The 26,449-nt window shown below is 51.9% G+C and overlaps 12 protein-coding genes across 12 annotated transcripts; 4 read left to right on the top strand and 8 right to left on the bottom strand.

The window, feature by feature from the left end:
- Positions 1-456: 456 nt before the first annotated feature.
- On the top strand, positions 457-2,696 carry PV08_00178 (uncharacterized protein; the record flags this gene model as incomplete). The annotated part of the gene is made up of 2 exons (XM_016374545.1): positions 457-485; positions 530-2,696. The coding sequence occupies 2 exons, from the start codon at positions 457-459 to the stop codon at positions 2,694-2,696; spliced, it is 2,196 nt and encodes a 731-aa protein (XP_016239821.1).
- A 400-nt stretch (positions 2,697-3,096) lies between these two features.
- Positions 3,097-3,796, bottom strand: PV08_00177 (uncharacterized protein; the record flags this gene model as incomplete). Its single annotated transcript, XM_016374544.1, has 2 exons — positions 3,097-3,532; positions 3,597-3,796. 2 exons carry the CDS (start codon positions 3,794-3,796, stop codon positions 3,097-3,099), a joined length of 636 nt encoding a protein of 211 aa, XP_016239820.1.
- Positions 3,797-4,602: 806 nt separating this feature from the next.
- PV08_00176 (uncharacterized protein) lies at positions 4,603-8,694 on the top strand (the record flags this gene model as incomplete). Its single annotated transcript, XM_016374543.1, has 1 exon — positions 4,603-8,694. One exon carries the CDS (start codon positions 4,603-4,605, stop codon positions 8,692-8,694), a length of 4,092 nt encoding a protein of 1,363 aa, XP_016239819.1.
- A 559-nt stretch (positions 8,695-9,253) lies between these two features.
- Positions 9,254-10,454, top strand: PV08_00175 (uncharacterized protein; the record flags this gene model as incomplete). Its single annotated transcript, XM_016374542.1, has 4 exons — positions 9,254-9,380; positions 9,540-9,731; positions 10,018-10,170; positions 10,339-10,454. 4 exons carry the CDS (start codon positions 9,254-9,256, stop codon positions 10,452-10,454), a joined length of 588 nt encoding a protein of 195 aa, XP_016239818.1.
- A 618-nt stretch (positions 10,455-11,072) lies between these two features.
- PV08_00174 (uncharacterized protein) lies at positions 11,073-12,828 on the bottom strand (the record flags this gene model as incomplete). Its single annotated transcript, XM_016374541.1, has 6 exons — positions 11,073-11,971; positions 12,058-12,403; positions 12,465-12,492; positions 12,572-12,631; positions 12,684-12,708; positions 12,783-12,828. The coding sequence occupies 6 exons, from the start codon at positions 12,826-12,828 to the stop codon at positions 11,073-11,075; spliced, it is 1,404 nt and encodes a 467-aa protein (XP_016239817.1).
- Positions 12,829-13,276: 448 nt separating this feature from the next.
- On the bottom strand, positions 13,277-15,270 carry PV08_00173 (uncharacterized protein; the record flags this gene model as incomplete). The annotated part of the gene is made up of 5 exons (XM_016374540.1): positions 13,277-13,372; positions 13,425-14,254; positions 14,308-14,793; positions 14,886-15,113; positions 15,174-15,270. 5 exons carry the CDS (start codon positions 15,268-15,270, stop codon positions 13,277-13,279), a joined length of 1,737 nt encoding a protein of 578 aa, XP_016239816.1.
- A 647-nt stretch (positions 15,271-15,917) lies between these two features.
- PV08_00172 (uncharacterized protein) lies at positions 15,918-16,295 on the bottom strand (the record flags this gene model as incomplete). The annotated part of the gene is made up of 2 exons (XM_016374539.1): positions 15,918-16,227; positions 16,285-16,295. 2 exons carry the CDS (start codon positions 16,293-16,295, stop codon positions 15,918-15,920), a joined length of 321 nt encoding a protein of 106 aa, XP_016239815.1.
- A 796-nt stretch (positions 16,296-17,091) lies between these two features.
- On the bottom strand, positions 17,092-17,715 carry PV08_00171 (uncharacterized protein; the record flags this gene model as incomplete). Its single annotated transcript, XM_016374538.1, has 1 exon — positions 17,092-17,715. The coding sequence occupies one exon, from the start codon at positions 17,713-17,715 to the stop codon at positions 17,092-17,094; it is 624 nt and encodes a 207-aa protein (XP_016239814.1).
- Positions 17,716-18,037: 322 nt separating this feature from the next.
- On the bottom strand, positions 18,038-18,853 carry PV08_00170 (uncharacterized protein; the record flags this gene model as incomplete). Its single annotated transcript, XM_016374537.1, has 2 exons — positions 18,038-18,694; positions 18,746-18,853. The coding sequence occupies 2 exons, from the start codon at positions 18,851-18,853 to the stop codon at positions 18,038-18,040; spliced, it is 765 nt and encodes a 254-aa protein (XP_016239813.1).
- A 920-nt stretch (positions 18,854-19,773) lies between these two features.
- Positions 19,774-20,929, top strand: PV08_00169 (uncharacterized protein; the record flags this gene model as incomplete). The annotated part of the gene is made up of 4 exons (XM_016374536.1): positions 19,774-19,816; positions 19,870-20,213; positions 20,282-20,530; positions 20,582-20,929. The coding sequence occupies 4 exons, from the start codon at positions 19,774-19,776 to the stop codon at positions 20,927-20,929; spliced, it is 984 nt and encodes a 327-aa protein (XP_016239812.1).
- Positions 20,930-21,219: 290 nt separating this feature from the next.
- On the bottom strand, positions 21,220-23,281 carry PV08_00168 (uncharacterized protein; the record flags this gene model as incomplete). Its single annotated transcript, XM_016374535.1, has 7 exons — positions 21,220-21,364; positions 21,609-21,830; positions 21,976-22,179; positions 22,378-22,625; positions 22,786-22,866; positions 22,973-23,043; positions 23,170-23,281. The coding sequence occupies 7 exons, from the start codon at positions 23,279-23,281 to the stop codon at positions 21,220-21,222; spliced, it is 1,083 nt and encodes a 360-aa protein (XP_016239811.1).
- Positions 23,282-24,064: 783 nt separating this feature from the next.
- Positions 24,065-25,988, bottom strand: PV08_00167 (uncharacterized protein; the record flags this gene model as incomplete). Its single annotated transcript, XM_016374534.1, has 5 exons — positions 24,065-25,077; positions 25,127-25,249; positions 25,300-25,393; positions 25,445-25,569; positions 25,622-25,988. The coding sequence occupies 5 exons, from the start codon at positions 25,986-25,988 to the stop codon at positions 24,065-24,067; spliced, it is 1,722 nt and encodes a 573-aa protein (XP_016239810.1).
- Between the last annotated feature and the right edge of the window lie 461 nt (positions 25,989-26,449).

Raw genomic sequence — 26,449 nt, 5'->3', positions numbered from 1 at the left:
CACAACCAACCACAGCCTCTGCTCGTCGTTCAGTCTCTCTCCGTGTATAATTCGTGATGGCAGCCTTGCTCGATAGCCCGAAATATCATCTTCAATACACATCCCCTGAACTGGAGGCTGTGGCAATATGCCTCAAATCGTCATCGTAACATGGCCCTCGTTTCGATGGCAGAACGGGCGAACGCAGGCCCTTGTTGGCGCGGGGTTGCCGTCTGGCCAGACAGAATCAGGTCTAGTCTCCTCAGCCCACGTCCTCACGTTCTCTGCCGCCCGCGTCCATTTGTTGAGGACAACGAAACCTGAGGCAATTTTCACCGCATCCTCGCCGACCTTCTTCAGAACCATCGGTCCTGTCCGTTGTGGTCGATTCTTATTCACAAATCATTGAGGTGTGACTTGGGACTCGAAAGTGCTGTGGACTGTGTTCTGGGGAGCGCCCTACCCCCGCCAACAGCCATGACCGTCAGGAAGCTGTACACACCGGAGTAAGCTAATTAATCATCTCAACGGCTTCCAACTGACCTGGCAGGGTTCTCTTGAGCGCTCCACGGAGATCTGCAGCCATCCCAAGTCCAGATGGGAAGCTAGCTGTGTACACACAGTCGACCTACTCGTTTGACAGCCACTCAAGAACAAATGAAATCTGTGTCCTAGATCTCACAACAGCCCAGTCTGTCTGCATCAGCAAGGATCCCAAAGCCAGCGAACCTCGATGGACCGGCACTGGGCATGAACTCGTCTGGCTGAAGGAATGCGACAACGGAAACACAAGCTTCGTCATCACTGACGCGACACTCCCCGGAAAGTGCTACACTGCAGGCACAGTTCCCGGACTGGTTTCTAGTCTGAAGGTCTTTGTCATCGAACCAGGTAAAGTGGCTGTTGCAGTTGCTGGGAAAGCAAACCCGGACGGGAGCCTGCACAATCCCAAAGATGTGCAAAAGCCTCGCAGCTCGGCCCGCGTTTATGATTCTCTCTTTGTCCGACATTGGGACACGTACATTTCCGAACAACGCAACAGCATTTTCACAGCCTTGCTGCAGAAGTCTCAACCAGTCGTGACATCGCGTCAGGGTCGGTACAGTCTTCTTGGGTTCAAGAACGCATTGCAGGGCTCAAAGCTCGAATGTCCGATTCCGACGTTTGGTGGTACTGATCACTTCGATATAGGCCCAACAGGTCTCATCATCGTAGCAAAGGATCCGGATCTGAACCCTGCTACTCACACAAAGTGCCAGTGTTATTTCTTCCCCCAGAGAGATCTAACGGATGTGAGCAAGCCCCAGTTTCGCAAAATTGGCGTTCCTGGGCTACACGGCGCAGCCACATCACCAGTCTTCTCGCCATCTGGGGAATCTGCCGCATTCCTCAAGATGGCCACTGACGGGTATGAAAGTGACAAAAACTGCACTGTTCTAGTGCATGGCCTTTCTGATGACCACGAACTTACTGCCGCGGAACTCATGCACACCTCCGATGGCAAAGGTGGCTGGGACCGGTCACCGTCATCTCTCAAATGGACCGCCGACGGCAAGACCATACTTATGGAAGCCGAAGACAACGGCCGTGGTTGCCTGTTTGCGTTGGATCTGGACCAAGCACCAGGCCCCGGCTGGCGACCTCGCCAGATCACCCATTCAGGCTACATTATCGATTTCGCCCCTCTTTCGTCAGATTCTGCCCTCTATCTCGTTTCCTCCAACAGCCTCGTCGATAGCAGCACATACAGCATTGTTGACTCGTCAGGGAAGCATGCGACTACTATCATAAGCTCTATCTCCAATGGTGGCGCACGCTTCGGCCTGTCGCCTGAACAGGTCTCGTCGCTTTGGTGGGAGGGTGCTAATTCTCATCCAGTACATGCATGGATGATGCGCCCATCTTTCTTCCGTGCTGATCACAAATATCCTCTTGCATACCTTATCCATGGTGGTCCCCAAGGTGCTTGGAATGACCAGTGGTCTACGCGTTGGAACCCAGCTGTGTTCGCCGAGCAAGGTTACATCGTCGTGTGTCCCAATCCTACTGGATCTACAGGCTACGGCCAAGCCTTCACAGATGCCATTCGTAACGAATGGGGCGGATTACCGTACGAGGATCTCGTCAAAGGCTTCGAACACATCGAAGCGAATCTCGACTTTGTGGATACATCACGTGCTGTAGCCCTAGGCGCATCATACGGCGGCTTCATGATGAACTGGATCCAGGGGCATGATCTTGGTCGGAAGTTTAAAGCCCTGGTGTGTCACGATGGCGTCTTCAGCATGACTGGACAGTTGGCCAGTGAAGAACAGTATTTCCCCGTCCACGACCTGGGCGGTCCTATTTGGGAACGACAAGAGATATACGACAAGTGGGATCCAAGCCGATTCACAAAAAATTGGAGCACGCCGATGCTCGTGATACATAACGAGCTCGATTACCGGCTTACCATCGCAGAAGGACTAAGCGCCTTCAATGTGCTCCAAATGAGAGGGATAGAAAGTCGGTTCTTGAGTTTCCCTGACGAGAACCACTGGGTGCTGAAGCCGGAGAACAGTCTTGTCTGGCACCTGGTTGTGATTAACTGGATCAACAAGTTCGTAGGCTTACCGAAGCTGGTTGACCGGGATGGTCGTGATGGGTCGACATTTTCCAAACAGAATGAGCCCAGGGGGATTGTGAGGAGAATCGCTGCAGCTCATCTGCAGCAGTGACTACACACATGGTCGCAATAATGAAGCAAGGTGTCTGTGGGATGGTGACTGCGGAAGCAGTCTTGACTTGGGCATCGGACAGATCGACATTGGTAGAGTGTCGGCGTGGGTAAGGCATGATATCGGGGGACTAAGTCCGGAGTTGTGTCTCTTCTCATGAAGACTGCCCAGAGGATGAGTGGAAAGAGGATCTCGTCTCTTGTACATCGAGTATAGGTATATAATACAGAGTGGTTCTAGGCCTCGAGACTAACGACCTCATCCAACTGCCCGGTGACTAGCTCCCGCCGTCTGTTACAGTATCAGTGGCGGTCTTTTAGCAGCGTCACATTAGACTCTCGAAGGTACGAATGTATCCTAGTTGTGAGCTGAGAAAGCAGAGCTCAGAGCTTTTGTGGTTTTACTTATTGCCATGATTGCTAAAGCACTCTTCCCTGACCACCTCAGCGAGCACTTTGTTATCCAACGGTTTTCCTTGCAACGGTCCTCCCGGCCGCAAGAGCTCTTTCATGACGGGGCCGGGTTTCAGCTCTCCTCCTTCACCTCCTCCCTGCTGACCTCCTCTTATTGACTCTACTGTGGCGCGGACAATGCTGCGCATCTCGGCCACGTCCATCATGGACACAGTGCCCATCAGTTCATCGACGACCGCAATTTCCAAGTCCAACTTCTCGAGAAACTCGGGTCGTTTGGCGTCGATGGCTTCTTGTTTGGCCGTCTCGCTCGATGACCGTCGCTTCCGGAGCAGAGCAAGGATCTGCATGTCCGTCGTAATCGGCGTGGAGGAGCTGGCGGCTTGGTTGATCTCTGAGATTGTTCCGCGGATCACGGTCAGTCTGGAACAACAGCGTTAGCCATACCAGGCTCCTCTCGCAAAACAAACGTTGGAGAAGCAAGTACCTGGCTTGGTCTTTAGCGCGCATTGCAGCTTTCAGGTCCTGTTTGAGTTTGGCCAGCAATGGAGAGCTCGGTGCCGCAGCGGATGAGTTCCAGCGGAGACTCGAGGTGGTGGTGGTGGTGGTGTGACGATACATACATCTTGAGCAGAGTGATCGCTCAATAGAAGGCAGCAAGAGTCGAGAGGCGCTTACGGACGACATGTCGGGCAGCCGTTATGGTGTCTTGTGCAGTCGAGGATATGTTGTAGGACTCTAGTCTCTCTACCTTGACCTGGAAACCAAAAAGTTCCCTTCGAGTGTATGACAATCACATTTCCCCAGATTTCAGTTGGAGAACGACGTTCCTGGGACTAGACTCGATTGGGATCAGAATCTTGCCGGTAACGCTCATTCTATTGTTGCGAACCCTTTGTCGCGGTTGATTATTGTCGAAACCAAGACATAATATGTCAAAGTTAGTAGATCCCCTGCATGTCCAGAGATCGTCATGGACGAGAGTCCAGCTACTTACTACTGAGCCGCAGGGTGGCTGTTTGGCTGGACGCACTTCTCTTGGGCGCACTGCTGGATACCACCACATCCAGAGGAAATAGGCCCTAGGATCCTTGAGGACAGTCGACAACCCAAAGCACGGATTGGGAGTCCCGCTAGTTCCTCCAATATGACCGTACTGTGCAACTTTGTACTCCGTCTCTTACCCGTACCACCATCATGTCCGCGACGAGGCTGAACCAATTGTGTCTGCCGAGATAATGGCTTGGCAAGGCTGACATTTCATGAGCGCGTCCAAAGCTGCTTCACCGAGCGTAGGGAAACATTTGCTCGTGACGAAGGTGAACCACAGTCAATCCTTAATTGGCACCGCGCCTTGTATCCGTAGGCCATTGCACATCTGAGTCTTGGACGGAAGCCTCCTCTTCGTTTTTCATCTCCGCCTCCTGCGGATTGCGACCATTAATGCATTCCCAATAATTTCAACTTTGCGGTCGACGCGACTTTCCACAAATATGGCCACGGCAATTCCACAAACACCAGCCAGGCCAGTACCTGGTGTATGGCCTCAGACGCCTGCCACGAGACCTATGATCCCTGCTCCGTCGTTCCAATCTCCAGGCACACCACTCTCCCGGCCGAACATTACACCTCGCGACACCTCCGCAAGCCTCGTAACCACAAGATCCGCTGAAACTCCAGCCCAGAGTCAGAGTTCAATACGGCAACCTGAATCTCTCGAGCCTCTCGAAAGAGCCGCACGAACGATCAACGAAGCCTTTGCAAACGAATCACGATTCCCAGAGGTTGAGAACTATTTGGCGCAGGGCTATTCTGCCGATTATGATATTCAGGGCTCGACAACATGGGCGCCATTTCAAAAAGCCGGGGCATACAAGATCCCGGATGAGATCTTTGAGCAGTACAACAATGCGCAGTTGTCCACAAGTATGGGACTTTTTGCGGAATTGAGATACGCCTGGACGACTATCGATAATGCACTGTACATGTGGGATTATACAGCCCCGAAGCCTGAGTTGCTCGGATTCGAGGGACAACCGCACAGTATCCTCGCCGTCAAGCTGGTGAAACCCAGGGCAGGCGTTTTTCTCCCTCATATCACACATGCCATCGTTTTGGCCACGACGTCAGAGGTATTGCTGCTCGGCTTAGGAACCGATCCGAGCCCCGGCGCGTCTGCAGGCCTTTCGCTTTTCCAGACGGGGATGTCAACTTCCACGAAGGGCTTGGATATCAGTGTCATTGCCGGTTCGACAAAAACAGGAAGAATATTCTTCGGCGGTCGATCAGAAAATGAGCTGTATGAGCTCTCATACCAACAAGAGGATGGATGGTTTTCTAGCCGCTGTTCGAAAATATGCCACACTGCAGGCGTAGCAAAGTCGTTGACTTGGACCTGGGACTCTCTGCGAGGCGCTTCCAAAGAGTACGTGGAACAGATTGTTGTAGACGACACGCGCGACATGCTCTATACTTTGTCATCTTTGTCGAACATCCGTGCATTCCACATGGAGTCGGATGGTACGTTGCGAAAGGTCATTGACAAACCGGCTGTGCAGATCTATGCCAACATAGGTCACATCATCAGTCAGAACGAGACGCTCAATCCTCGCGTTCCAATTGTGGCAATATCAGCGATTCCGGCCTCCGAAGCATCGAGGTATCACCTTGTCGCCACAACCGCCACTGGCTACCGGATATACCTTAGTGCGACCAGTTCTGGTTATTATCCAGCGTCCGGGTTGAGTGGGAATATCACGATGCAAGCACAGCATGTCAAAACCCCTCCTGTGACCTCGGCGCCAGGGTTATCTCTGGCTTCTGTGAGCTCGGATCCGTCTAGCAGCGCGCATGTACCCATCAAGACTTTGACCATGACAAGACTTGCCGCGAGATATTCTCCTGGATATTTTTTCGCCTTTGTTGCCAGGGATGCCAATGCCCAGGTTGACCAGTTGTTCGTCTCCGCCCCCGATGCCGGTCGGTTGATTAGACCTGCTGAAGCCGGCCAGCCGAGCCGCTCTACTGAGACTGCGATCTGGTTGTCTCTAGGCAGCCGTGCGGAAGACATCGGATTGGTGGTCCCGTACTCACCTCCGATTGCTAACCCTGCCGGTTATGGTAACGACTTGGCGGTTCAATTTGACAAGCCTACCCCAGAAGTGGCTGTATTGACGAACACGGGCGTTCACATCATTAAGAGACGACGGCTGGTCGACATATTTGCCGCAGTCAGCCGGCAAGGAGGTTCTGAAGGTTTCCAGAACGAGGTAAACAACTTGATCAGAGCTTATGGTAGAACCGAGACCCTGGCAACAGCTCTTGCTGTTGCTTGCGGCCAAGGCGTCGAAGTAACCAAGGACGCTTACTCTGCACGGGTTAATGACCCGGAAGTACTGGAACTGGCGCGGAAGACCTTTATTGAATATGGGGGCAAGCCTAGTATCAATCAGAATTCGATCACTGACAAATCAGTACCTCTGATTGATGCTGTACGGCCTTCGCCTCGACATGCAGCAACCGCCCTATACCTCTCCCGAGTACTGCGATCGACCTGGCGCAATGTGATTGCGGTTGAAGCCATCACCCCCGTAGGGTATCAGATCAATCCCGCCGTACCGTTGAAAAAGTTAAGAGATGTGCAAGAGGCTTTGTCTTCACTGCAGAGGTTCTTCAAGACCAACAAAAGCTTCATCAAAGGTCTTAGCGGCCCAGATGATTTGTCCACCGCCAGTACCAAGGACGATGAAATTGCGCTCAAGGGCGAGCACCGCGCCCTGCATTCTTTGGTCAAATTCACCTCCGACACAATTGAAGGTCTTTCCTTCATCCTGGTTCTCTTCGACGAGAAAGTTGCTGAACTCATTCCACTCCTCCCAGAATCCTCACGAGCAGGAATTCTCAAAGTAACTTTTGAAGAACTCTTTACGACAAAGACCGGCTACGATCTGGCAAAGGAATTAGTCAAGGCCATTGTTAATCGCAATATTGCCAAAGGTTCCAATGTGGAAACCATAGCTGAAGCTTTGAGGAGAAAATGTGGCAGCTTCTGTAGCGCAGATGATGTTGTGATTTTCAAGGCTCAAGAGCAACTGAAGAGAGCGAACGAGGCAGGAGGCAACGCCGAATTTTCGCGCAATCTACTTAATGAAAGCTTGAAGCTGTTTGAGCAGGTGGCACACAGCCTTCCAATGGACTATCTGCACTCAGCTGTCAAGCAGTACACAGAACTACAGTTCTACGCGGGCGCCATCCAGTTAGCCCTGCGGGTGGCTCATGAAAAAGACAAGGCGAATGAAGCGCTGTCGTGGATGGCAGATGGTCGACCGGACGGCGATGGCCGGAAGGCGAAATTTGACCTACGGACACAATGCTATGACCTCATCCACGAGGTTGTTGTTGCGGTTGATCGTAGCACCGAACAAGGCCCGAGTTTCGTTGATGGCAAGCCTACACTTGCTGCCACAAGGAGGAACGAAGCCTATGATGTGATCAGCCGATCCAACGACGAAGCATTTTTGACGAATCTGTATGATTGGTACATCCAGCAAGGCTGGTACGACAGGTTGTTAGCCACAGAGTCGTCTTTCATCGTGACTTACCTTCAACGAAAATCGTCCGAGGACATCACGTATGCTGATCTCCTGTGGAAATATTACGGTCAGACCAACCAGTTTTCGGAGGCTGCAAAGATTCAACTGCAGCTCGCCAGAAGCCCTTTCCCGCTTTCTCTCGAGAAGCGGATCGAGTATCTTAGCAGAGCAAAGGCCAATGCGTCGACGTATACACCAGGGGGCAATCGCAAAACCAAACAGGCATTGCTTTTGGAGATCTCAGACCTGCTTGACATCGCCATCATTCAAGACGAAATACTGCAGCGATTGCGAGATGATGACCGGCTAGTAGGTGATCGCAAGAAGGACGTGCTGGATCGTGTGAATGGTATCATCCTCGACATTACAAGCCTGTTCAACGATTTTGCAGACAATGCAGGCTATTATGACATTTGCCTGCTGATCTATCAGGCAGCAGACCACCGTGATGCATCTCAGATCAAACAGACATGGCAACAATTGTTCCAGGTGGTTCACGACAAGACGGTGGCACAGGGTGAAATCCAACCGTTTGAAGCGATGGCCGAAACCGTGCGAAGTCTCGGCAGTAAGCTGCGAGTTTCCGAGACGACATTCCCGGTCGATACGCTGTTGTTGATTCTTGAAAAGTATTCGTTTGAACAACAGCGGAATGTCGCTCCGCCTCACTGGGTGGTTGACATTTTCCTGGATTTGGAAATCGCACACGAAAGACTTTTTGAAGTGTTGGAAACGGTGTTCTTTACTGGAGATCCGCCTTTCATGGGCACGAATCGAAAGTACATTGCCTCCGATTTGGTGTATGTTGTCGGGAAATGGTTCCATGACTCTATGAGGGCAGGGACCATCATCTTCGGTAGTGAAGCTGGTGCCGCCCGTGTGGCTGAGACTCTGCAGGTTGTGTTGCAACAAGGAAAATCTGCGGGTTTGGACGACGAGACTGTACAAATCTGTCGTGCTGTAATTGAACAGGTTGGACAACTTTTGGGATGAAAAAGTAGCTTTTGATGGCGTCAGACTAAGCACCCTAGCATACAATAGGAATATCATGAAGCTGGCCTGGTTTAAATACGTGGACGAGTTTATAATTTGATTGTGTGTAGGAACAACTTGTGTCGGGATAATGTGTTGTGTATGTCGGGTAGGCATTATTCTATAGGGCGAGGGCCCAGGATTGATGTTTGTATCGACCCATTGGACTGACATTATTATTCATACAGAATAGTTACGACTACCCAACTCAGTTAGTTTGATAGTTATCAATTACATGCCCGAAAGAACTTTCAGGGGCTCAACCAACGAAACTTAAAAGTTGACCGTGGCTCTCTCTCTCATTCTGACTTCTGTCGTGGAAACCCATCCCTCTCGTCCCCCCTGCACCCGACGAGACCAAATTGATCACCCACTCACTCGCTCACACCTTGGGCTCACGGCATAACAGTCTTCTTTGTTTTCGTTTTCCATTCCCTCTCCCATCCGTACCGCCGTATTTGAGGGATTAAGCAAAAAAAAAAAAATACAAATAAATAAAAGAAGTTTACCTACGGTGATCATGGCACCCCAACGGCAACGGCAACGGCAACAGCAACAGCAACGACACGTCCGTCGACCACTGTCCTCGAGGAAGCTGGATATGCTGTACCTCGTCTTCTTCACCATTCATATCCCAATCATGCTGCGTAAGTCTGTCTGTCTCGTCTCGTCTCATCTCGTCTCCCACCCACCCAAAACACACCAACCAGTACGTCCTGCGCGCACACTCTCTGTACCGAGTACCCAAAATGGAGACATGTACCTTTTCGACTAATATACCATTGCGATTTAAAAAAAACATACAGTGGTCGACCTCGGCCCGCTGTGGCCGTCCACCCTCCGTCCTCAGATCTCCCGCACGCTTCACGACCACATGGCGGCGACGTACAACGACAAGTTCTTCGCGGACCCGCCGGCCTGGTTCACGTGGTACCTGTACATCGAGGCTCTTTACCATTTACCTCTCAGTATGTGGATGATGTGGGCAATTCCAAAAGGTGAGTGAGTGAATGTGTGTGTGTGTGTGTATCTCGCGTCCTCTCCTGTCTTCTTGTGTGTGTCTCTCCCTCTCTCTCGCGGGTATGACCACCACGATATACCTCGCGCGCGTTTGTGAGACGCCGCAGCCACCGACCCGTTCCTGGTCCTCATACTCACACTCATCCTCATGCGCGTACTCGCACTCGTACTCGCACTGGCATTAGCATTGGCACTACCATGCAGACCGAATCGATGGCTGACACTTTACTTATTGCTGATGTTTGTCTTTTTGGCTCCTCACAGATCACGTAATGCTACCTCTCCATCTTCTTCTCTTCGGCGTGGAAACGGGTATAACGACACTCACGTGTATCGCCGACATGGGTTCCTGGACCGGGTACACGACGAAGCAGAAGAACGATCTCTATGGACTTTACGTCCCGTACATTGGACTCGGTGAGTGCCGATGAAAAGAAGCTGTGTTTTTCCTTTGTGGTGGTTTTTTTTGGGGGGGTTTTTTGTTTTTTTAAGGTCCCTTTCAATCCAATTGCAACTTGACGACTTTTGAGAGAGGGGTACTCTGACTGACTGACTGACTGACTGACGCGTATTCATTTTCACTAGCTGTTCTTATTGGTGTGGACGCTTTTGTCAGAGTCAGAAACCAGATCTTGAACGGTGCCGGTGCCGGTGCCGGTGCGAGTCTTCAAGCTGGAGCCGACAAGGGGAAGAAGGCATGAATGAACGAGTGTCTACGAGTAGGTAGGCATATGCCAGATACCTTACCTACCTTTACCGACCTTTGCCCATCTACGTGTAGTCATCATTCAGACACGGGGAGGGAGAAAAATATCCAACCCGCCATAAATGAGTCCACTGTTGTATGTTCTGTATGGAGTGTCGTTGCGAGTGGGGAGTGGCTGTATATTTACGTGTGCAAGTGTGTGAGAATGTGTGTGTATGCTATGCCGTACGTGCGTGCTTTGTCGTCCAACTCCTCCTGTACCTGACCTCCCTCAAGATCCCTTATTCAACTAGCAGTACGATGTCCCTGCAGAAGATGTGTATGTACTAACTAACTTGCTTACGACCCCTTACGCCATGCACACGAGATTTGGATAAATGGATTTGAGTAGCAGCAGCAGCAGCAGCAGCAGCAGCAGCAGCAGCAGTGATAGTCGGTCGGCATGATCACCCGTCACCACTACTACCACCACCACCACCACCACCACCATCACCATCACCACCAACTCACCACGAACTACCACCAGCATCACCACCAGCTGCCAGACAAAATTGGTTGGATTTGGCCCCCACAACCGTGACCGTGATATCAAGCACATCCATCCATCCCTCTTTCACTCTTCAGCCAACGTCTGACCCTCCCTTAATCCTTCCACCTTCAGTTCCTCGCCCATAGCTCTACGGTAAATATCCCGAACGTTCTCGGTGACAGTCTCAAAATGACTCGAAGCATCAAAACTGTTGGAGATGAAGATCTGATCGTTCACGCCACTCTCCAGGGGTTGGTACAGCGGGATCGGTGGACCCATGAACTTCTCTTCGATCCTACCCAGCCGCTCCAGACCGGGTTGAAGTTCGAGGTGGTGGTTGGCAGATGTCTCTGCGATGGTCGACACGATCGCAATGTAGTACCCCTTGGGACAGACGTTGTGCGCCGAAGACACCATTGCGATGTAGATGTCGTGTTTGCGGCCGACCTGGGACTGTGGAATGATGAGCTGTAACGAGTCGCTATCTGCGGTCTTGTCGAGCGGGTGGTTGAGGATGCAGATGGCCTTCAGGAGGTGACCGACCACCTGCACTTTGTCGGGGAAGTAGGACGGGTCGCCGAGAATCATTTTCGTCTTGGTGCTGAACTTCATCCCCTCTCCGTCGTCGCCCCGCTCGCGCATCGTGGCCTTGATTCCGCTGACCCTGCCGCCTTCGTACTGGATCTCGTCGACGGAAGTGTTCAGCATGTAGGTCCCTCCGTAGATTGCCGAGAGACGGGCGAAGCCCTGGGGAAGTTCGCCCAGACCGTACAGAGGGTAGATGTAGGGTGACTTGCCGTATCGGGCCATCGAGTTGGCGTACAGTCGGATTCTCTCCACCGTCTCCTTACCCTGCCCCGGGGCGTCGATGTAGTCGTCCGTCGGGTAAAGGGCCATTGAATGACCGATGAAGTCTCGGGTCGTGGCTTCCAATCCAAATTTGTCGTAGACTTCTCTCATGGTGCATTTGTTGAGATTGAGTCCTGCATCACAACGTCTTGCGTCAGCACTCCATCCACCACAAGACACATTTCTTCGCCTCGTCTGTACATTGTCCTCTCTAACGCACCATTATGTGTGGCGGGGTTGTTCTCTTCAAAAGAGCCAACCCACTCCAAGAACTTCTTCGCCCTTCTCTTTTCAAAGAGTCCCATCAACGGAGAGCTCAGTGCCTCGGCAGCGGTAGACGGGACTTTGGCCACAGTTGCCCTGGGGCCTGATCCTTGCTGCACAAAGCTGCCTGCGATTTGCTTGAATTCAAGGTATCGAGTGACGTCGGTGGAAACGAGAATGTTGGTGAGTTCGCCGTTGGCCATGAGGAGTTTGGGTACGAGATCGATGTTCCAGTCGTTGATTCGGCCGTACTTCTTCCATGGTTCCTGACCTTCTTGGAAGTTGCCATATTTCTTGAACAGCTATTCCAAACAGCGTCAGTAAGGCCGTTGGGGTTTTCCACTGGCAACCTTCTCTACTTACAGCCTCGATATTTACTGAAGCGGCTTCACTATTCGCCAAGTGTCAGTAGAGGTCCTATCGTCTTGTCTTATCATCTCGTGAAGAGGCTGCGCGTGCGCGTTTCGTACCCGCCATAATGATCGTTTCGGTCGATGTGAAGAACCTTCTTGCCTTTGACAGACAACACACTACCAAAGGTCAGCATGCAATTGACGGTCGTAGTCAGTCGTATCTCCTTACCCAGATAGAACACACTCAGTCAGACCTGGTCATTATCAATAGTCAGTACGGTCAGTATGGAGGGGCAGATAGATGATTGTTGGTTGGGAGCATCCGTACCGGTGCCCAAGACAATGACATCGTATTCGGGGGCGATCTCGTCCATGGTCGGCAATATGAGATGGCGAAAATTAAAACAGGAATAATGGTACGCAGATAGTAGGAGAGGGAGAATGGCACTCAAGCACAGCACTGGGCTCAGGGTCGGTGAAGCAGTGTTATTGTCGCACTATCCCATGCCAGGACTGGGCCGAGTGAGTCTCTCCGCAGCCGCCGGAGTGACTCAGTTTGTGAGGTCATGAACCATGTTTTGCGCTTAGCCGTCGTGTGCTTCTCCGTAGCATGAGCCGCTTCAGCCTCGCTCGGCCTTGTCTCCCACCCCTGGGAAATGGGATGAAGTTTACGGAGCTTCACAGACAGGATATTCTACGTGGTGGCACCCTAAATCTAAGATGGTAATGTGTTGGATGAGGCTTTGGGTAGCATTGGGTAGCATTGCGTTGACCGCCTCTCAAGGCAAGTCACTTCAACCCACCCTGACAGCGTTCGAACTTCTAAGCGGCAGCCTGCTTCATCCGTGCTCGTGCGATCTCCAACTGCTTCGACAGTCGCCAGGGGTAATCAAAGGCATCCATGAAGATCTCACAGAGCTAGAATGTTGTTAGGTCGGCCTTGACAGTTCATCAGAGACGGTCAACTTACCTGGATCATTTCTCCACTACCAAAGTCCTCGTCATTCAAAACAGCTTCAAGTTCTTCCACGGTCTTCGTAGCGCGGCTTTTGGCCTTGATGCCGGTTCCTGCTCTCGCACCGAAAAACTCGAGCATTTTCTGATGATCCCACAGCATGCTGACATCATTGTAACCCTGCTCAGGACCGTGAATGGCCCGTTCAATAGAGTACCCATTGTTGTTGATGACGAATATGATTGGCTTGAATCCATAGCGAAGGTAAGTTCCGATCTCCTGGACCGTCATCTGCATACTGCCTTCGCCTACGATGAGTACCACACGTCCGGGATATTTCAGTTCTTTGGCAGCCACAAGAGCTCCTAGACACGAACCAACGGTGTATCCGATGGACGACCAGAAGATTTGTGTGATGTATCTGGCGTTCCGAGGGAAAGTGGCGTCGGGCATGCCAAATTGTGCTGTGCCAGACTCCGCTAAGACAATGTCATTGTCCTTGAGGAAGCGTCCGAGTCTCTGCCAGACGAAGGATTGCTTCAATTGTCCTGATGTAGAGGTGTTCAGCACCGGCGGCTCAACCTTCGGTCCGTTTTGCGGCCGAGGCAGGTTGTATTTCTGAGGCTGTTTTTCAAACTCGGCAACCAGGCGCCGCAAAATTGGCAAAAAGTGATATCCATCAAACTTTTCTCCCTTGATCTGCACCAAGTCGTGCCCGAGGCGTACCAGGTTCTCGTCTTTGATTTGTCTGGTAAAGCCACCCGTATTCGAATCTGACAACAGTGGGCCAAGGTTGATGACCAAGTCGGACTTTTCGACCGCATCAGCTACTCCAGGGAACGACGCTTCGGAAGGGTTAACATCTTATTATAGCATCAGGAAATGAAGCCGTGCTTACCTTGACCATTGTACAGTCCGTAGTAGTACGGAGCTGTCTCGTCGATGACACCCTTTGACAGAGGCGTTGAGAAACTGGGAAAGCGGGTGATGTCGGCCAATCTCTTTGTCAGCTCCAGCCCCCCATGTCTGATTGCAAGTACGTCTGCAAGGATAGAGGGTTTCGATGCCGCGGCGACCAACGAGAGGATTTTCCCCACAATCTCGTCTTCGGTCTTTGCGTCAGGGTTGCGGAGGCTGAAGTCTAGCGGCGTTTCTAGACGTTTTGCATCCAACTGTACCGACACCACGTCTGTAGGAACATATATGTAGACTGGAAGGCGACTATGCACGCAGGCCACGATGACCCGATCAATATCGTCGGCCATGGTACTGTCTTCCATCAGGTATGCGTGGGCTTTTCGGATGGGGTCGGCCATCTTGATGTAGATTGCGTGGTTCATGTTGGGCTCCATGGTATGGTGAAGCATGACTCGAGCCTTTTGCACTGTTTGCGGTTGACGGCCACGTTAGCTCAATGCCAACACGGCCCCTTGACACATGGCGCTCTTCGAAGGGGAGACTGAATGGAAGACTTACTTGCTCTAGCCGGCATGCCAACAACATGGATCATGCCTGCGTGCTCTGCGTAAGCACCAGCAACACCGTTCATGGCCGATAGCTCTCCCACAGCGTAGGTTGTGATCAACACGCCTGGAACTCCCTTGATACGTGTATACCCATCAGCCGCGTAGGCACCATTGAGTTCGTTGCAGCAGCCAATCCATTTGAGACCGGGGACATTGTAGATCTCGTCGAGTAGTGTCACTGGAGGTAGTTAAGGTGACGGTGCTTATGCTGGGCTTATTGTAATGTCTGTGAACTTACAGTTGAAATCCCCTGGAACTCCGAGGATGTGTTCGGTGCCCAGTTCCCTGATCCTCCTGAAGAGGTACTGGCCCATAGGGACTGTGGAAGCCGACATTGTTGCAACCGGAAACTTTTCGAGTATCGCAATCAAGCGACAGAGTCAGTTTTGCTCTGGACGATGCAATACTCTCTTTAAATGAAAATGCCACGGTGGAGGGACGTTGGACATGATGTATTCAAGGCCGGCTCTACTGTTACACAAACACTATGTGGCTTACGGCCGAGGCAAATGTGTGGCTGACGCTTATTCGCGGATCTGACCCGAAGCGGCTGCGGGGGTGACGAAGCTTTTGTTTTCATTTTCTGACATAAGACAATGAGAAGACACGCCCTTGGACATCATTCGAGCCCAATAACCGTGAGCCAGGCTATTCTCGGGCTGAGAACGTGAGAGCAGTCGGCAATTCTCGCGACGAGAGCAGTCGTGAACTCTGCAGCAGCCGCATTTTCGACACCCTTGCAGTAAGACCAAGAGCAGCGATGCCGTGTGTCGAATTGCGATACATGTCTCAAATATTTGTACAAAGAACGGGCCTGCAAGTCGTTACTTGATCAGATTCCAAGCTGGTCGAAAATAAGGACTTGTAGTGTCATTGGTGAGTACGGAGTACTAGCATGAGAATATCGAGCTCCAGAACGGTGTATATTCGAACATGTTCCTATCCTTTCCTGCTATCACCAAAGCTCGGACTTCTTGAGCATTCAGAGTATGCCAATCACAATGTCTCCATTCAAGGAGGCTTGGACCCTCAAGTCCACCTCAAGGTTAAGCTTCACGTGAATCTTCAAGCTTCCCGACACTTCTTTGACCTCTTCCTTCGTCAGGCCGCGAACGGCTCGTGGATTGGTTCGATTGTCGAGAAGACCAGGTTGCATGGGTTGGAGGCCTGGCGCGGGAAGCTGCTTTGCCACGTTGTTGACGGTGCCATCATCGTAGCCGTCGTCAGAGTCTGTATCGGCTTGGTGCTGTCGGCCACCGGGTGCCGTGCTGAAGTTGCCGCTGTCCGACTTGCTGAGCAAGCAACGAAGAGTCAGCAACCCACATCACCACGAGACGAGAAATACTTACTTGTCCGCCATGATCATTGATGGATGTGTGAGAGCTCTCCACGCCAGAATCCGCCAAACTTTGGAGAGCGCTGAAGACACTCGACGAGGGAATATGATGCCTGTGCTTGCTGACGGTTGAACCAAGAGGGAATTTCTAGGTTATTAAAGCGCATGGTACCGTGGCTGCTCTCGCCCCCGGGTCGCTGCAGTACAAGTACTCATGTCTGCCGGTCGACTACTGGCCATGACCCAACACCTCGTAGTGCCCTTTGCACCGACGGATGCGTGAGCTGGTGCGTGGATTTCCCACTTTTCAGAAGACTAGTTTCCTGCATGCTCCCCGACTTCGCCTGGTCTGGCATTGATTTTCCCCTCATATTGTGTCCTCGTCTACTCCTGCCAGACGTGTCTGTTGCGTCACGAGGCTGATCACCCCCTTGTCTGGCGGATCGTGCCTGTCGGGATTCGTCCCGACACCTGTCAGATGGGGCTACGGTTTGATTAAACGCAAACGCATTGTACGAGTACTGCTGTGCAAAAGTGCATACGGTAGGATGCCGTTGGACGGATTGGGCGAAGCTGACGGTCCCTTGGTGAGTTTTGACGTACACTATATTGGAGATGCTGCCAGCAAATGGCACTTCCGCAAACACTCATTTGGCGACTCAAAGTCCGGAACACCCGAGATCGCCGCGAGTAGTCGCTCCACAATGGTAGACCAACGAGAACCACCTTGCCCCAATGGCAGGTGTAGATGTGACAGGTAACGAATACAGAAACGCGTGGAGTTCGTGATCCGCAGTAAAGTCGTAGCGCTTGGTCCATATTAAGAAGAGTGTGGGTGATGATCATCATCGAGATCCTTGCGGATCAACTCGACCTCAACCACGTATTTCCCAAGCCTCTTGTCCTCAAGGCCGTCGTCATGCACGTCGAAGTAGAGGGCCCATCTATCCGGACTTTCCTCGACCGCCACAAAGCCTTCCCAGTCACGAAAAGTCAGACGCCGCTCTCCATTTTTGCAGAGCTTGAGATCCATCGGCCCCGTGAGCTGAGGTTGGGCGTCGGCCCGGGTTCCATGCTTCAGCTGGAAGGTGGTGGTGTCGATATACACCCAGTTCAAGAAGTTGTCGTTGTTGATGGTCGTCACCAACCCGTCGTATTGTGTCTCGGGGAAAGGGAGAAAGTAGCCGGTGAAAGGGTGATCGGTGGCCTGCTTTGGGTCGCTGAGAAGTAGGCGCCCATCCCTGACGACGACAACTTTGTTTGCCAGTTCCTCTCTCCGGTTTGTGCTCATTCTCGGTGAGGCGCGGACTGCAAGGTGACATTTCTGCCTCTTCAGTTCTTGTTGGCCTTGGTCTGATCTCTTTTGTGCTTGGTCAGATAGTTGCATGGTTGATGTGGCGAGCAAGGGCGCTGTGACCGCTAAGGTAATGACTGAGAGCACCATGGTGACTGTGTGACGATCTTTGTGAAGAATGAAATGTGCATATTTCAGGATACTCAGGCAGGTAGAATGAATCGTGATTTCTGGAGTACCAGTATGGATGATGGATGACAAGTCAGGGGCTCTCAAATGGGTCCTCAGGAAGGCCTTATCTCCAGATCCCCAGGTACGTCATTGCTATTCCTTTCCAGCCCTTTTCCCCGATGTCCTGTAAATATATCTCCAAAGTCATTTAAAACAGTGTAAGAAGAATTTCTCTGGGTTTATGTGTTAATGAAACCTAGAGGCCTCCGCATTCCTAGTATGCCCTCTGCCAACCCCACTTTCAAGGGAAGCTGATGCCACCATCCACGCCGATCAGTTGCCCGGTGATGTATGATGCACCAGGGCTTGCAATGAACAAGATAGACTCGGCCACCTCTTTCGCAGTGCCCTCCCGCTTGATATGCTGATTGTTTCGTAGTCTTGCTCCAATAGGTGAGCCTTCCATACTCAAGTCCGTCTTGATGGGGCCTGGTGCAACAGTGTTGATGGTTATGCCCTTTGGTCCCAATTCATCGGACAAGGCAATCGACAGCGCCGTCAAAGCTCCCTTAGAGGCGCCATAAACCGGCAACATGCCAGAACCAAGTCTCGCAATAACACTCCCGACATTGACGATACGTCCACCGGCCTTCATGTATGGCAGAGCAGCTTGAATCAGCAAGAATGGCCCACGGACGTTGACATGGAACACCGAGTCCCAATCTTCCAATCCGACGGAGGAGATGCCTTCTGCATTGACTACGGCCGTCCCGGCGTTGTTGACAAGGATGTCGATGGTCTTGGTGTTGAAGGTTTTCAAAGTCGCGTCGACAAGCACTTTACCGAAGTCGGCGGCCCCTGCATCGGCTTGAATGGCAACAGCTTGCACCCCAAGGCTTTTGAGTTTGGCAACAGTCTCCTCCGCAGGCCCTGCAGAGCTGTTGTACTGAATAGCGACCTGGATCTCAGTCAGCTCGGCGACTTACGTACTGAAGGGACGGGTACCTACGTTGGCGCCTTGCTCTGCGAACGCAATCGCGGTTGCTGCACCAATGCCGTTTGGCTTTCCGGCGCCGGTGACGATGGCGACCTTGCCCTTCAGAGACTGCGAGGCCATTGTGTCGGGCTGGATTGCTTGCGATATAACTTTTGGTGTCTGTACAGGATGACTCGTGCGATGTGAGTTGCCGATGTGGAGGTATTTGAGGAGTCTACGAGACTGTGATTGCTGTTGTTGCTTTGGTGGCAGGGACATTGATCTGATCGGAAGCTGCTCGAATGGCTGAAGGCATCGCTCTTAATATACCTCGAGGAGCTGCTGCTTGGGATTCGCAATTGTACCGCTCGCTGACAAAGGCGCTTTTACTCTTGCGCCGCTGCGACATCATGGCCATGAAGGATGCATCTGCAAGACACCTGTGAGGTATCCACATATGGAGCGATTGATTCGCCTATCCTCCGGACCGTTGGACATGACTGACTGATCTTGGGCCCTGCCGCGTCGTAGAGAGGTCCGCGATGATTGAAAAGCTGCACCGCGGTAGGTCCCTACAGTAGTCATCTGCGGAGGCTCGGAGCAACTTTGCTTCCGCACGCTAACCTCGATTCAGCACAAGTTCCCCGCTATTATTGTTCGACGGCTGCGGTATTTGGCGAGCCCAACTGCGATTATGTAAACGGTGACATAGAGTACGTGCCTGTCAGGCTGTCCTTCCTCCACCGACGTATCCCGAGTCCACAGGTGTTGACGTGCGTTTCAGATCGACTGTTGCAGCCTTGTTCTGGCTTGAATGCAGCCCTATGCTCCGGCTGATAAATGGTGGATGACCCAACGATGCCGGGAAAAGTGGGCAAGACCACGTCGCGTCGTGGCGACCGAAGAAGGGAGAATAGTATAAAACACACGGTGTGTGCTGGACTATGCCGTGGGCTTTCCATTCACAAGCGCATCGAAGTACCTGAACGCATTCCCTCAGCCTGCATTCCGACCACAGTTCCTCGCTCAAAGCACATAACCCATTCTCAAAGCCCACCATCATGCCATCTGTCCTCCTCTTTGGCGCAACCGGTCTCATTGGAGGTTTGCAACCAAAGACACGGCGTTCAAGGACAAATACTAACAAGGTGCTACAGCCCGACTGGCGGCCGACATCAAGAAGGCTCATCCAGCCTGGCCCTTGACTGCCTTCTACCGCAATACGGCCGTGGATGACTATTTCACGACCACGGCGAAAGCCGATCGCATCGTCCATGGGTCATTCTCCGACACAGACCTCGTCCGATCGCTGAGCAAAGAGCATGATATCGTCATCAATGCTGCGACCTCTTTCGACGGATCCTTTGTCGACCTGGTCATCTCGGGCATGGAAGAGCGACCGGAAACCAACAAAGGCACCCTGATTCACATCAGCGGAACCGGCAACTTCATCGATCTCGGAACGACAGGCAACTTCAACCCCGAGAGCAAAGTCTGGAACGTAAGTATTGTATTTCAACGCGCTCCCCGCATTCGAAAAAGTGAAATCACAGGGTTGACGCTCGGCAGGACGACGATGTCCAAGACATCAAACTCATCAACAAGAACATGTTCAACGGCCCAACCGACGTTCCTATATTGGAGGCCGGCCAGCGAGGCAAGATTGTGACGTACATTGTCTGTCTGGCAGTGACGTACGGACAGAACGTCCTCGGGCCAAAAGCGAATTTGGGAATCGCCTATTCGATCTTCACGGGTCTCGCGAAAGGTCTTGGATTCGTTCCATACATCGGCGAAGGAACCGGCCTGGTCAGCACGGTAAGTCAGACTGTCTGCGTCGTGTAAGGACGGTTGGCTGATTGTTGGTAGGTTCATGTCGAGGATGCGATTCCTTTCCTCACAAAGATAGTCGGTGTTGCCGGTACCGAGAAGCCGCAGGGCAGCGCGTACGAGAGATACTATATCCTGCACGGAGAGAGGCTGGCGTGGAGGGACTTTGCGGCTGCGCTGGCCCCAGTTTTGTATGCCAAAGGGCAAATTTCATCGCCAGAACCGAAACGGGTTACCGTTGACGAGGCGGGCGAAGGAGAGGAGAAGCATCTGCTCGCCGCCAACATGCTTGTCAAGGGTGATCGTGCAGCAAGAATGGGCTTCAAGCCAACTCACGAGTCCATGCTGACCGCCATGAAGAAAGACCTGAGTGCACATGATTTCTAGAGTGTGAGGATTGTTCCGGATGTATAGATTAGGGTTGAAGGGTGACGATTGAATCCGGGGAATGATCGAGTATGCAAACATTGATTTTAATTTTGACCCAATCGATAAAAGCGTCAACCACACAATCTTTTTATTTTCTCCATTGCATCGTTTTTCAATGACACTTTGCAGAGGAATGACAGCGACAGACACTTGATGATTCTCATTGGCAAAGACACAAACTCTTCGCCGCCTCGCCAACACCGCTGTCCGGCGTCCGTAGTAATTCGAGTAACAATGCCAAACGTGACTCAGAGCTTGGACTGCGACGGCTGCTTCTTCAACAAACTCGACACGCCGCCCAGCGCGTGTACAGCTTGATCCATGATTTCGTTGACAATCTCGGCGGCACTCTGGTTTGGCGTGTTCACCAGTCCCGCGACGACGCCCATGGGCCTGGTGATTGACGAGAAAGATAGTTAGTTTTCGATTCAGTAGTTTTCAGGTACCATTCATTTCACCCGTGAGTCCGGTGGGTAGTACAAATTGTATTGAAGTCTCACGGATATTCGGAATGGGCAATGTAGGCAGAAGGGATGGGTGGGGTCAATAAAGCAATGGATGAATGAATTCTCAAAAGAATCAAAAACACCTCGACGAAGAAGAATGGTGGAAATTGTGCGTGCATGCCATGCCATACCTCAACGTCGCCTGATCTTCAATGTCCTCGGGGACACCGCCCTGTTTCTCCAACTTGTCGAACTCATGCTCGAGTGGAACGATCCCCTGCGCCAGTAGCCTTTTGATTTCCTCGGATCGGTTGGTTTCCCAGTCGCGGACATACGGCGTCGCGAACGCTCGTAAGGGCCGTCCGGTCCAAATCGTCAATTTGACAGTCGAGTCGAACCCGGCGTCGATGATGCTAATTCAGGTTAAGGAAAGGAGGGGACCAGTTAGCGTCATGATTCCACTCCAGGAGGACGAAGGGGGGAAAACTGAAGACTTCTCATCTCTGTCCAGAAAGAAGAGAAGGAGAAGGGGGTGAAACGAAAGCGCAAAAGACTCACGCCCTCTTCGCGACTTCGGGAGCACCTGATTCCTTTGCCGTGACGAATCGCGTGCCGACCCAGACCGCCGAAGCTCCTAGCATGAGCGCAGCTGCAAGGCCACGGCCGTCTGCTATACCGCCTGCCGCGACGAGTTGGACAGGCTGTCCCGTCAAGGGAGATTTGTAGTTCTTGACTAGGTCTGCACAAGCGGGGATCAAGACGCTGTGTTTCGTGATACACGACAAAGTCAGCATGAGGCTCTAGCACTAAAGTCTAAAGATATCGTCGCAGTCGCCGGACCTCATGATGGTACCCGACTCACTCACTGGGTACATGGGAAGTGAGGGGCGAAGGGTAAAGGGTGATGAATACATAGGTGTAGTCAGACGATACTGACGTTGGGTGTCGGCGGAAACGTACCTCGTGGGCGTCTCACCCGTGTGTCCACCCGCCTCGGCACCCTGAGCACATATGATGTCCGCTCCCACGGCGCACGCCTTCGCGACGTGCTTCGGATGCCCGATCATGTTCATGTACAAGATGCCGTGCGCGTGGAGCTTCTCGACGACGTGTTTTGGCGCAACGCCCACAGCCGACACGAACAGTTTCGCGCCGCCCGCGATGATGATATCGACTAGCGTGTCGAGATTGCCTTTGGTGTAGTCGACCTGTCAACAATCCGCGTTAGTTTAGCCAGTGCCGGCCTTCGTCCATGATCCCAGCGTAGTTCCCGCAGTGGCACAAGCATGTCGGCCATACGAGTGCATCAGGTACAGTACTCGCATGTCCGTGCCGACTGCAGGATAGCAAAGTCAAGGCTTGACTTACGTTCGTCTTGCGTGCGGATCCTCCAACCTTGGGGATCAACAGATCGACGCCGAACGGGAGAGATGGGTCTTTTAGACCGGCCTGTCGAGAATAGATCAATCAGTATGATTTGATCCATGGATGACTCGACAATATTGTACGGGTACTTGTCAGAGAGTGAGTGAGTGAGTGAGTGAGTGTGTCTAACCTTGAGCTCATCAATCATCTCCTTGAGCTGTTGAGGTGTGTATCCTACACCGCCGATTACACCTAGTCCACCTGGTGTTTGCAACAGTCAGATATGTCTTGAATATCCAAATCCAGATATGGTAGCGTGATGTCTTCACCTGAACCGATCTTGGTTCGAACCTAATCCTTGGAATGGCCAGGCCTGTCCGTACTCACCTGCGTTAGACACCGCCGCTGCAAGTGGTGCGCCCGACGTTTGTCCCATTCCCGCCAACAAGATGGGATGCTGGATTCCCAGCAGTTGGGTTACCGGAGTCGAGATTGACATTGTGGATTGCTAAAATCAATCCGATCCAGTCTTCAAGAAGCCCAGCTTGAGCGTCAATTGTCGAGCTTCAAACGAGGTTCCTTTAAACCGATAGCCAAATATAGTCAAGGTATAATAACTCGCAATTTGTATCTCACAAGGCTAGAAGCCTCAAGTGATTAGATGGATTAGTAAACCAAATGTCATTAGGATCCTGTACTCAATGTCGTGAGCCCAAAAGTTGTACCTGATGCAACGGCTAAGTCAGCCCTTGTCAGCACTAAAACCGTTGATCCCGAAGAGATTGTCTGAGTTGTGGTGGATTCAATTGTCCTTGACAGTCACCAGTCGCCGACCAAGCCGACCTCACGTCCAATGTTCAGCAAAAGAGGTATGTGAAAACTCGGTACGGGGAAGTAACATGGGCGAATCTCCTTTTGACCTGAGTTGGGCATTTCGTATGATACAAGCTACCAAGGTACCGAGTATCCTGATTGCCGAGTTTCTGGTGCGGTATCCGGTACGTGGGTGCTAACTACCGAGGTTGCTGACTTTCCTTTGTCCTAGAAATCGTTGTGCTGAGACGCGGAGATCTACTTACCTAGCTAGGTCAGATGTACGAGGTCAGCATCACTGCCGACCTGCACGGTCTCATCGTGATGCAAAAATGTCTTGTGCCTAGTTCGTACACCGCGCGAGAAGGCACCCAGGCTTGAGATAGAGAGGCATTATTTAAGATTTCTCGACATTAATAAAATTATCATATCCCCTTCCTTTTGTTTACTCCGGCTACCACACTTCCAATCAAGAGTCCCATCTCCTGAACCGTGGGAGAACGGCTGCGCTAGCACTTGAAGCAGCCGTAGTGCTGGGTAGAGGCACGAACGATTCGGTATGGGTGGCTGTAGCGTCACCGGTCGTGCCACCATTGTCGCCGTTAACAGGCTTGGTTCCAGTAGCAATATCCTTGCCATTGATCGCACGTTCAAAAAGTGCCAGAGCGGCAACAGGTTGGTAGTAAGGCACCTCATGACCAGACTCATAGACTCTGGTAAACGAGAAGTTCCCGTACTCACGCGTCTCGCCATACTCTACTCCATCGACGACAAAGGGCGTGTACCCTGAAGCGGCGAACTCAGCAGCATGGGGCCACTGCGCAGCAAGCGAGACAGCCTCGCCCCCGAACCAGTTGCAAATATAGTCTGCGTCGCCGTATGCGAGGGTCACGCGGACAGAGGAACTGTTGATGATTGTTTCCAGGTCTTCTAAAAGGTTGATGTAGACAAAGTCTCCAGTCTGTTGGAAGCCATAGTATACCTCGTCATTTGCGTCGGAAGTGTAGTTTGTGTCCACCCCCAAGGCGTTTTGGATGGAAGCCTGGTTTAGGTAGTCGATAAAGTATGTTGGTGGAGTTGGATCATCGTATGGGTGGCGGATATCGTAGACACCTCGGTCGCCATAGTAATAGTAAGGACTCTCCACATTGTCACGACACATGGATTGAGCCTCACTGCAGACTGCCTGGCCGATGAGCGTGCTGGTGTCGGTCTCAGAACACCATGTAATCTGGTCTAGACAGCCACCGGACATAAAGCAGGCAAACTCCATGTAATCGTGCACGGTCTGGTTAACGAGTTGGATGCCGTAGGTGTTCTCAACAGCAAATTTGGGATAGTATGGAGCCTGGATGTATTCGGAGATGATGCCGTTGATGATGCCTAGGTTCACGAATTCGAAATACTTGCCAGTCTGGGTGCCGTTCTTGATGGCCTGGTTTTGCTGTTGGAAATAGTTGAAGAATGCTGGGCCATAGTGTCCTGAAACTGTGTCAGCGACATCAAGTGCAAGTGATAACATGGCACATACCTCCGTAGGATTCTGTCCACAGGTTGAACTTGGTAGATTCGACTCTGGAATCAAGCTGAGGCAAGGCCGAGTAGAAGCCTTGCAAGACTTCCCAAGCAGCGACAGCAGCCAGCTGTGTAGTGTCTAGATGACCTGTTAGTGTCATCGAGTCCACAGGTTAACCTTCGACCTACCAATAGCAGTGATATTGATGACTGGATATCTGCCGGTGACATTCGCCTGGGATGCATTCAAGAATCCCCCAAAATCGTCCAATGAACCCGGTTCCTAGTGCCATGTCAGCCCCACTTCTATTTCTTGCGGTGGATTGTCGTCTACCTTGGAACCGTATGAGAAACCAACGCCGAGAGGCTGGCTGAGATATAACATGTTGGAAGCTTCGTTCCAGGAGTATGGGTTCAGCTGCGACACGAGCTCTTCGGTAACGTTGCACGGTCCGTGTTCTACAAGTTGGTTAGAATAGCGGTCACCAAACTCATGAACGCAATTGCATACCTTGGAACAAGCCGATGAGAGAATCACTTCCAGGGCCTCCATTCAGCCAGAGGGTGATTGGATCGTTTGCAGGATCATTCCTGGATTCGAAGAACCAGAAGAAGCTGTGAACATTCTCGGCGAGGTTGATGAACCCAGCGTAGGAGTTCACGCCCGGAGTGGTCTCACAGACTCCTTCCTTTCCAGGCTCTTTGTAAGTGATGTTAACACCACTGGGACTGATGATGGTCTGGACATCGGTAGGCTCTGCAGGAAGTTGTCGTGGCGAGACTTGGATTTTGGGTCCCATGCCTCGACCATTGTGTACCACAGGGCCTGGCACGGCAGCCACGCCGGCTGCAAGGACGCCAACAAGAGTCAGAAGCATCGTGGATCTGGTAGTTGCAAGGCGCGTGCTTGTTTTCAACCTCGAAGCAGACAAAACAAAGCGAAAGGCCAAAGACCGATCTTCTTTCCCTCACACCGTGAGCACTTTTCCTAGCAGAGTCAAAGAAGAATGCTTAGCGGCCGATGAATGCTGCAACCCCAGGGAAGAAGCAAAAGAGAGCGCACCGGGCATCACGCGAGCTGTTTATGTAGGACAGGAATGCCCACGATCAATCGGCATGTTACCACGTTGATCAACATCCTCGTGAGTGACAATATTTCTAGTGCCTGCACTAGCTTCGCAGCTCTCTAGAGCTTCTACAGCTCTTGACTGGGGCTGGAACCGAGGGAATCCTATCAGGTCATGTTGATTCGCCCGAAATGGTGTACCTGACTTTCAAGAGTCGACACTATATGACGTTGGCTCCCGCAGAGAGTAGCATCGCGACCGGGATAGCTAGC

This window comes from Exophiala spinifera (genome assembly GCF_000836115.1).
Source record: "Exophiala spinifera strain CBS 89968 unplaced genomic scaffold supercont1.1, whole genome shotgun sequence".
In the NCBI taxonomy this organism is placed as follows: domain Eukaryota; kingdom Fungi; phylum Ascomycota; class Eurotiomycetes; order Chaetothyriales; family Herpotrichiellaceae; genus Exophiala; species Exophiala spinifera.
The sequence above is the reverse complement of the archived record's forward strand: the minus strand, read 5'-3'. Positions and strand labels throughout refer to the sequence as shown.